General features: G+C 54.1%; 1 protein-coding gene across 3 annotated transcripts in view; it reads right to left on the bottom strand.

Moving 5' to 3' along the window:
• Positions 1-9,816, bottom strand: part of DHX30 (DExH-box helicase 30) — a 31,448-nt gene continuing 21,632 nt past the window's right edge. For all 3 annotated transcript variants that reach the window (XM_060281039.1, XM_060281040.1, XM_060281038.1), the window contains 12 exons: positions 7,801-8,622; positions 6,461-6,539; positions 6,169-6,273; positions 5,697-5,872; positions 5,373-5,579; positions 4,364-4,445; positions 3,756-3,949; positions 3,508-3,667; positions 2,492-2,649; positions 1,562-1,669; positions 1,302-1,437; positions 1-335 (listed from right to left, as the gene is read on the bottom strand). In XM_060281039.1, the coding sequence (XP_060137022.1) occupies positions 100-335; positions 1,302-1,437; positions 1,562-1,669; positions 2,492-2,649; positions 3,508-3,667; positions 3,756-3,949; positions 4,364-4,445; positions 5,373-5,579; positions 5,697-5,872; positions 6,169-6,273; positions 6,461-6,539; positions 7,801-8,622 (2,463 nt within the window). In that variant the 3' untranslated portion in view covers positions 1-99. The remainder of the gene's footprint in view (positions 336-1,301; positions 1,438-1,561; positions 1,670-2,491; positions 2,650-3,507; positions 3,668-3,755; positions 3,950-4,363; positions 4,446-5,372; positions 5,580-5,696; positions 5,873-6,168; positions 6,274-6,460; positions 6,540-7,800; positions 8,623-9,816) is intronic.

The following is a 9,816-nucleotide window of genomic DNA, read 5'->3' as shown; positions in this document are numbered from 1 at the left end:
CAAGGGATAAATAGAACTTTATTTAAATAAACATTTGTCAACATCTTTGTACAAATTACAAGTCCCCGTGTCCAGATCCTTGGGCCGCTGCCGGGAGACCTAAGCTCCAAAGCTGCCGGGAGGCCCTTTGAGAAGGTCCACTAGGATGTCCAGGAGCTGGCTGTGCTGGTGGTGCAGGTCCCCGGGGATGGCGGCCATCTCGTAGGAAAGGCACACCTCCACCATCCTGGAGAGGGCCACGCGGAAGTCGCGCAGGAGCCGGATGGTGTAGGAGTCGCCCTCCAGCACCAGCAGGTCGCTGTCAACGAGGGAGACGGTCGCTCGCCAGCCGTCATCTGGGGGCAGGGAAGAAGGGAGAGGAGCTTAGAGGGGAGTCCAAGGGAGACTCCTGGGCCAGGAGTAGGTGGCGGCTGCAGGGGAGGGAGTCTGCTTGAAGCTCTCCCATCTGCCTTGCACCACCCTCCTGCCTGGCACACTGGCAAGGAGGACCTGCTGTTTAAGTACTTATCCTTGCACTCTCATCACGATTGTCTTCATCGTTTATTACTTGTACTCCACCCTTCTGACTGGGTTGCCTCAGCCACTCTGGGCAGCTTCCAACAGATTATAAAAGAACACACACGGTAGACCAGACATTAAAAGTCACCTGATACAGGTCTGCCTTCGGATAAAATAAATAGCCAGGTGCGCAACCTCCACATCCAGAGACTGCACCTCTGCAAGACTGGGGAGTAATAACAAAGGCTGCTGTATGCCTGTGAACTTTTAGACGGCATCAGATTAGCTGGTATTAGGAGAGAGGTGGTTGCCTCCAATGGGATGCCCGCCCATCACCTTCTACCTACCAAATGATTCGTGATCCCTAAACTGCCTCCCAAAATGGGGCGTCCTCTGTGTTTTGGAGTACAGTTCCCAGCAGCCCCTGCCACCATAATGACATGGTCTTTGATGATCCTACCAGGACACTGGAGAAGAGCACGTTCTCTGGGACATGCAAGGCCCAGACCCTGTTAGACCTTCATAACGTAGAAACAGGAATCTGCCCTATACTGAGTCAGACAAATTACCCAGCTAGCTCAATACTGTCTACGCTGACTGGCAGCAACGGCTCGCCAGGGTTTCAGGCAGGAAACATTTCCACCCCTACCTGCAGATGTTGCCAGGGAATGAACCTGGGTCCTTCTGCATGCAAGGCAGACACTCTCCCGCTGAGCTACAGCCCTTCGCTTAAACCAACCGCTGCCGATTCCTGAAGCAGCAGCAAAAGCGGAAGCTGGAAGTTGTGCGAATGTGGAACTCACCCCGCACGTGGATGTCCGTATCCGTCATGAGCAGCACGGCCAGGGGGTGCACCTGTGAGGAGTCGCGCACAAACACCCCGCCGTTGGACTTGACCGCCATGAAGTACGTCAGCCAGCGGCTGTAGAGCTTGGACGTCTCCCTGCAGTAAAGAGGAAGGGGCTGTCTCACACCTGGCCTGCCGCCACTGCCCTCCCCCTGTTCCTCCCCACCAGGTCATAAGCACCCGCCTGCCAGCCGGCCTAGGCGGCACCTGGCCCACTTGCCTGTTGATCGTTGACTTGTGCAGGAGGACAGTCCCAGCCTTGGTCCGGTACGTGTAGCTGTTGGGCTTGAACTTGCCCTGCCTGGTCACTTTGCCTTGCCTGACCTGGGTAGAGGAGTAGGCAAAAAAAAAAGGGGGGGGATGGATTAGCAAGACAAACCTGGCTAAGAGTCTCTTGCTGGGTTGGCAAGGGGAATGATTTGACACTGCTGCTTATTACGTATTGCTCCCTATGTTTTATGTACAGTGGAACCTCGGTTTATGAACACCTCGGTTTACGAATTTCCGGTTGAGTACTCCGCGGACCCGTCTGGAACGGATTAATCCACTTTCCATTACTTTCAATGGGAAAGTTCGCTTCAGTTTATGAACGCTTCAGTTTATGAACAGACTTCCAGAACCAATTGTGTTCATAAACCGAGGTACCACTGTACATAACAGTGTTCAAAGCCCTAAATGACTCAGGCCCCAAATACCCAAAAGATTGCCTGCTTCCTTCTTGGGTGCTGAGATCAACAGAGGAGGCCCAGTTGGTAGTTCCAGTTCCTCTGCCTCAGTGGCTCGAAGGGGTAGTGGCCCCATAGCTCCCTTGCTCACAGAGGTGTGCCTGGTACCTTGGTTACACAGCTCCCAGCGAATGCTTTCGACGCTTGAGGTGTACGTTTTTAGGACCCATGTTATTTTTTATGGTCGCAAGTTGTTTTAAATTGTGTATTAATAAAGATGGCGATCATTTTGCGCAGGGGTTCTGTTCCCGGCCTCTGCATGCATTAGCAGAGTGCGCATAACCCCCACCCCCCCGTTCTGCCCTGTCTGCTCCAAAACCCAGAGAAACTTGAGAGAATCCACCAAAATTCTCACCCAAGGAACCCTTCCCCAGTGTTCCTTCACCCGCAAACAGTATGGGAGGGGAGGTGGGTCTCTTACCTGGATGAGATTGGGGTAAAGCCCAGCCATCAGGACGCCCTTCACCAGCTCCTCTTCCTCACTGTATTGGTTGCACACAGACGAAGGCAAGAGGCAGTCCGAGGGGGTTGGCACCAGGTAGGCCTCGTAGAGGTTCTCCGAGAACTGCTTCACCAGGCCTGTGGGGTACAGAGGCAAGCTCAGCGCCAGGCAGCACAAAACTAAACTAAACTGTGGAGGAGAGAGCAATCCATGGCTCCTAGCCAGGATGCCTCAGCTCTGCCTCCAGTGAGAGGCAGCAATGCCTCTGAATACTAGTTGCTGGAAACCAGGAGGAGAGAGGGCTCTTGGGCCTGAAACCTGCTTGCAAAGGTTTTCCGCAGGTGTCTGCTTGGCCACCGTGAGAAGAGGATGCTAGACTAGATGGGTCACTGGCCTGACGTAGCAGGCTCTCATGTTCTTAAAGTGCTGGGTACAAATTCAGCCTGGGCTTCCTTCTTGGTCTTCTCTGTCCACATTGGCAGAAGGGGATTCGGAAGAGAGCTGCAACAAGATTCTTAACAGGGCAGGGCAGTACTGGCAAAAAGAGAAATCTGGGGTCTGTGGCTTTCTTCCCTTCCACATACAGAGCCCTGTTGAATATTCCATTCTGGCTCCAGAACAACCCTGTTCTCCACCTTCAGAAGCAGGCAGAATTTCTCTAGGTTCAAGCTCTTTGATTACAACGGGGATCCATGCCAGGAGGAGAGAGTCTGTGGGAAGCTGATGTTTAACCTGAGTAAAGCTTGGATGGGGAGCCTGTGGGTCTCTCCAGATGTTGCTGAACTCCAACCCCCATCAGCCGCAGCTAGTGTTAGCCAACAGCTAGGAATGATGGGAGCTGTATTCAAGAAACTTCCAGCAGCCCCAACATCTCCGCTCTGAAAAGTGTGTGCGCCAGGCTGTTGAACTGACTAATACTGAGCTAGACGGAGGAATGATTCTGACTTGGTACAAGGCAGCTTCCTGTATCCCTGGCCACCGCCCGTTCTGCTCACCATTGATGAATCGCAGGCTGGGCGCATACAGGAGGTAATCCTGCAGGTAGTTGTCGCGAGCCCGGCTGTCCCTGCGTCGGAGGATGTCCTCCCAGCCAGCCACTGCCCGCACAAAAGCCAGGTGGTCGCTGCCGCTCTCTCGGCTCAGGATAGCCTTGGCCTAGGAAACATGGAATGACGGGCTGTTCATATGCACCCTGGATCCCCCCGCCTCCCTCCCCCAAGCACTGAGAACGCTGGCCCCTCACCTTGTCCACCTCGGTGCGGTTCTGCAAGCTGCTGCTGAAGGGGTCCCTCGTGAGGCAGGAGACGATGACCAGGAGCGGCTGGATGCAGCGGAAGATGGAAGCCAGCACGATGGCCTTAGCCAGCCGGGGGTCGGTGGAGATCTGAGCCAGGCGCTTTCCCAGAGTGGTCAAGGCCTCCCTGTGGTCCAGCACACCTGAAAAGGGGGGCAGTAGAGGAGCGCTTGGGAGGGCTGGCTAGGAGAGGGAAGGGTGCTGCTTTCTGTGTTGGCTTGGCAACCTTAGTGGTCCCAAGGTGACGGCAGCAGCAGCAGTCCCAGCCGTACGTGGAAAGACTGTAGCCAAGGATTTGCTCTGCATACAGCAGGTTCAAACCCTGGCATGATAGAGCTGGAAACATCTCCTGTCGGAAACTCTGGAGAACCAATGAGCTTGGTCTATAAAAGCCGCTTCCTGAGTCTGACCAAACTGCGGGAGGCAGTGGAAGACAGGAGTGCTTGGCGTGCTCTGGTCCATGGGGTCACGAAGAGTCGGACATGACTAAACGACTAAACAACAACTAATGTTCCTACCAGCAATCCACTTCCCGGCCAGCCTCCCCAGAAACTCACCAATCTCTTGCAAAAGGATGACTGCTTCATCCACAGCTTTGATGTCGGGGCTGTCCAGGGCTTTGGAGAGAAACTCAACAGCCTGCAGCCAAAAGCAACACAGAGTATACAGTATGAAGACCAGCTGAGTGGAAAGGGGCACTGGACTGGACTGGGGAAGGGAAGGGGGCTCTTGACACCCTACAGGTCTGTTCCAGTTCTGAACATTCCTCCAAGGACAGCAAGGAGGTCAAGCAGATAAGAGCTACGTTCAAAGCCTCTCTGGGTTCTCAGTGCTTCGGCCTGCCCAGCCTTCGCCAAGGTGATGTCCTCCAGATACTGTGGACTCCAAATCTTATACAGTAAATGCCTCTGATGCTGGGGCTGATGGGAGTTGCAATCCGAAAACAGCTGAAAGGCACCAGGTTGGCAAAAGCTGGGCTGCACAAACTGCTGGCTTGATTGCTCAGCGATGCCTTGTGGCTACACAGCCTTAAAGCTCAGAACGAAGAAATCAACCCAGTCTTGGTTCTGTGTCCGCAGCTTACAAATCCTGTAGATGGCTAAAATTCTCATGGCCAGCCTGCAGTCAAAATCCCACACTACAACTGGGACTATCTAGGGCAGGGGGAGGGAGATGAGAAGAAAAGGAAAGGAGGGGGAGACTAGGACCTAGGAGACGTAAATATGCTAACTCTTCTTCCTGACCCTGTTGTTTTTTTAACCAAGTGCAATGAGCTCTTTGTCAACCTGGACCCATCTAGACCAGCATCCTGTTCTCCCTGGCAAAACAGATGCCTGCTGTAAAAGCCACCCAAGATGATGGCAATCTCTGGTTCTTGTGGGAGCGAGTTTCACAGTCTAGGCTTTAAGCAACTCCAACAGTGGAGCACCCTGCTCAGACAAAAGCTTTGGGCTTTTGGGGACATGTTTTTCAGGCACCTTGTAAGCTTAGCTTTGTCTGCTTATTAGAACAAGCCCAAGAAAGAGGATCATCGGAGGCTTTGTAGCCGGGAGGGCCTCTCCTTACCGTTTTCTCGGGCATGTGGATCTTGGCCTGGACCACCAGGTTCTCGAGGGGCGTGCGGAGGATTTCAGGCACTTGGTAGGTGGGCATCCTGTCCAGGCGGCTGCGCGGGAAGAGATGATAGGCAAAGCCCGACTGGCAGCGCCCGGCACGCCCTCGCCTCTGGATGACATTGGACTTGGACACCCAGACGGTCTCCAGGCACGAGACCTGGGGGAAGAGGTGTGTCACCATCCTATACCCTGAGGCCCGCGCTCCCCACACCAGATCAAACTCGCTTCTGAGCTTGCCACAGCCTCACCCAAGACAACCACAGCCCAGACAAACCTTGGTCTTGAGATCGTAGCGCTCCTCCTTGTGAGTTCCGCTGTCCACAACGTGCACAATGTCATTGATGGTGATGGAGGTCTCGGCGATGTTGGTGGCCAGGACAATCTTGCGCACGCCGGGAGGGGGGCGGGGGAAGATGCTCTGCTGGTCCATCATTGGGATGTTGGAATGAACTGGCGAGGGTGGGGAGAAACAACACGTGTGAGCATCTGTCCCCCCCGTTCCCTCCCAACAGGAGCATCACGGCAATCTAGGCCAGGGGTTGTCCGCTCAATGTCCTGGAGATGTAGGACTACAACTCCCAGCAGCCGTCACGGTTGGGTGGCAAAGAATGGTGGGAGCTGTAGTTCAACCACATCCAGAGGGCACCATGGCAGCTACCCCTGCTCTAGGCTTTCTGCAGTGCACAGCCACCACCTCCCACAAACCCCACAGTGAGGCGAGAAAAAGAGCAAGGCCCCCCTCTCACCTGGTAAGACAAGGTAACGGCTGTTATGAGCTCCAAGGCTCTCCAAGAGTCGCTGCTGAACTCCTTTGATCTCCTGCCAGCCAGGGAGGAAACAGAGGATCCCACCTGCAACCAACAGAGACCGAAAGTCACACATGACTATGAAGTTATTTGCACCCCACCTTTTCCACCTGGTTGCTCAGGGTGGCATGGAGGGAGAGAACTGTCGTCTCACTTGCAGCAAAAGCATACCAGACCCTCTGATCTGTCAGGGCAGAGAGGGAGGGTGCGAGGCAGAATGGCCACCGCTTACCTGGCTCTCCATGGGCATCGATCTGCAGAATGAGGTCACTGATCAGCTCAAGGTCAAGGACGCACTCCTCGTCTGATTGCTGAGGGATAAAAAGAGGCACAGTAAATATCTGCCAGGAGGACCTGCAGAGAGAGCGCCCACATTAGCCTCTGTTGCCGGGGAAGGACCATGCAAAGCCAGGTGTGCCCAGGTGCAGGAGGACTCCAGGCACCTCTCAAAGCAAGCAGCAGCAGCATGAAAGCGACTGTCAGGGGAACACCTGGTACTGCCTTGTACTGGTGCAGACGATCGGGGGCCATGGAACTCCCAACACCACCAGCCAGTGCAGACCTATGACGTTGGGAGTTGTAGTTCTAGGCACCTGGTGGGTGCCAGGTCATCAGTGAAGGCTGTTCCAGAAATAAAAGCACAGTGAGTGGGGCTGCATGATAGCCTCATATGGTATCAATGAACATGGCTCCCCTTGCAGGGGGAAACTGGGGAATGCAGTCCTGCATTTGAAGCAGGCCTCTGCATACAACCCAGTGTGTATTTTTCAACCACACCTTGTTGAAACACCACCCAGCAGGGCTGGGTCCAGGTTTTGGGGGCGGGCAGGGGGGCTTGTGCAAGGCTTTATGTGTCTCCTTCCTGTCACTGCTGCCCACTCACTTAGGAAACTGTGTCATACCAAGTTGGACCATTAGTCCACTTAGCTCAGTATTGCCTACACTGACTGGCAGCAGCAGCTCTCCAGCGTTTCAGGCAGGGCGGTCTCCAAATCCTGTCGGGAATTAAACACGAGACCTTCTGCCTGCAAAACAGATGCTCTCGCATGGGGCTAAAGCCTTTTTGCATACTGGAAACAGAGAGCTCTGCCTGATGACAATTCAAACAACTGGTTCATCCAGCGTGGAATTGCCTACACTGATTGGCAACAGCTCTCCGGGTTTCAGGCAGGACTGGACATGCCATTGGGGATTGAAGCTGGGACCCTTTGCATGCAAAGCACATGCCCTGTCACTAAGCTTCCCCAAATGGACCACAACCTCTCCCTGTTGGGGAACAAGGGGGTGAAGGAATTAACTAACTAGCTAACTAACTAACTAACTAACTAACTAACTAAACATCGCAGCAGCGACTGAGCTGCCAGAGCATCAACAAAGGCAGAAGCGAGGGCGCTCAAAAGGGTGGAGCTGCACCCTTTGGCAACCTGGTAACTTCCAGCTATTCCATCAGTCTGGTGCAAAGGCCAGCGCCACAGAGGACCTTGTAATGATGCAGAGAGTGAGCATGTGCGCATGAGCGACAAAGCACTGCCTGCCACGTTAGGAGGGGGAGCGTGTGTGCGCCTGGCTCACCTTGATCTCGTAGTGCCGGTGCCTGTGTCGCCCCAGCATGGCCATGATCTCCTCCAGGTAGTACTCCTTGACAGGATACATGAAGCCCGGCACCTTGACTACGGGGCAGTCCCCAAAGTACTGCGAGAAGCGCTGGTTGTCCCCCGTGGCGCTCATCAGCACCAGCCGGAGGCCGGGGTTCTGCTTCTGGACACCCTTGAGCAGGATGAGCAGGAAGTCAGTGTTGACGTCGCGCTCGTGCACCTCGTCCACCACGATGTGGCTGACGCCCTCCAGGCGTGGGTTGCCCTGCAGCTTCCGCAGCAGGATGCCCACGGTGCAGAAGAGCAGCGCTCCACCCCGGGCGGGCGGCTTGCTCTCCAGCCGCACCTGGTAGCCCACGTTCCTCCGCATGTTGGAGCCCAGTTCCTGCGCCACGCGCTGCGCCACTGAGATGGCGCTGATCCGCCGCGGCTGTGTGATGACCATGTTGCACTGGGCGCCGCGACCGTCCAGGATGTAGTGCTCCAGCAGCAGCTGGGGGATGCGGGTGGTCTTCCCGCACCCCGTGTCCCCAGCAATCACCACCACCGGGTTCTGCTCCACGGCCGAGAGGATGGCTTCCCGGTGCGAGTCCACGGGCAGAGGCTGGGTCTCCTGCCAGGTGGTGCCCCTCCGCTTCCAGAGAGCCAGGAGGTTCTGGCTGTGGCGAACTTCTTCCGACTCCGACATTGGGATGTAACTCTTGCCTGTGATGGCGTCGCTGAGGGTGCCTGTCTCCTTGCTCAAGTTCATCATGTCGTCTGCCAGGCGTGGCCTGGATTCCTGGGTGTCCACTGGGTACTGAGAGGGAGGAGAGAAAAAGTGGCCTTCTCTTCAGCGTGAGGCCTTTGTTGCTTACGCCGGCTAGCCAAACGACAGCCGCGACGACAGCAATTGCTTAAGCCATCATGGCTCTCGACTATGGAGGAAGCCCTAGGCTTCCTAGGGAGAAACCGTGGCGGATTAAAAACGGGCAGGAGTAATGGGGTGTGGGGAGGAGAGGGGGAAAGCGCCTTGGGAAGGGGGCAGTTTGCCTTGCCCTCTGACTTCTGCAGAACCCGTGCGAGGGTGGTGTCTGCTTCCAAGTTCAGCCTAAACCAGGCATAGGCAACTTTGGCTCTCCAGATGTTTTGGAACTACAACTCCCATGATACCTGACCACTGGCCCTGTTAGCTAGGGATCATGGGAGTTGTAGTTCCAAAACATCTGGATAGCCAAGGTTGCCTATGCCTGGCCTAAACCATCGTTAACCAAAGCAAAACCACCTTCCCAACCAAAGAACTGAATTTCAGTGCTGGGTTGGCTACGAAATTACTCAAGGGCCTCGGGCTGCCTTCTCTTAAAACTTGCTTCTTTGGAATATTAGTCATCTAGTTGGCAAGGTTATCTCAAGGAGGATAAGATCTGTACAGCAAAGCAGATACAGAAACCAATGAGGAAGCTTAAGTGGGAAAAGGTATCCTCCAGGCGGAGAAAGCGGGAACAGCAGAAACCTGGAGATCAGCTGCAGTCACGGGAAAAAGAAAGTGCACCCTCTTTTAATTCTGTGGTTTTTACATATGCAGACGTAGTAACAATAATCTGTTCCTTAGCAGGTCTTAAAATAGGTAAATACAACCTCAGATGAACACCACCGCATGATATATTGCACCGTGTCATTATTTATTTAACTGACATAAAGCCCAAAATGGAAAAGCTGTGTGTGAAAAACTAAATACACCTTACGATTCCATAGCTTGTAGAACTACCTTTAGCAGCTGTAACTTGAAGTAATCATTTTCTGTAGCACTTTATCAGTCTCTCACATTGTTGTGGAGAACAATTTGGCCTCCTCTTCTTTACAACGTTTCTTCATTTAATTGAGGTTTGCTGGCATTTGTTTATGCACAGCACTCACAGCATTTCAATTGGATTTTGACTGGGCCATTGCAACACCTTGATTCTGTCGTCCCCCCCCATCCCCCCCAGTAATTCTGTTGCAGATTTGCTTGGGA

This window comes from Zootoca vivipara, chromosome 12 (assembly GCF_963506605.1).
Source record: "Zootoca vivipara chromosome 12, rZooViv1.1, whole genome shotgun sequence".
Classification (NCBI taxonomy): Eukaryota; Metazoa; Chordata; class Lepidosauria; order Squamata; family Lacertidae; genus Zootoca; species Zootoca vivipara.
This window is presented reverse-complemented; position numbering and strand designations above follow the sequence as displayed.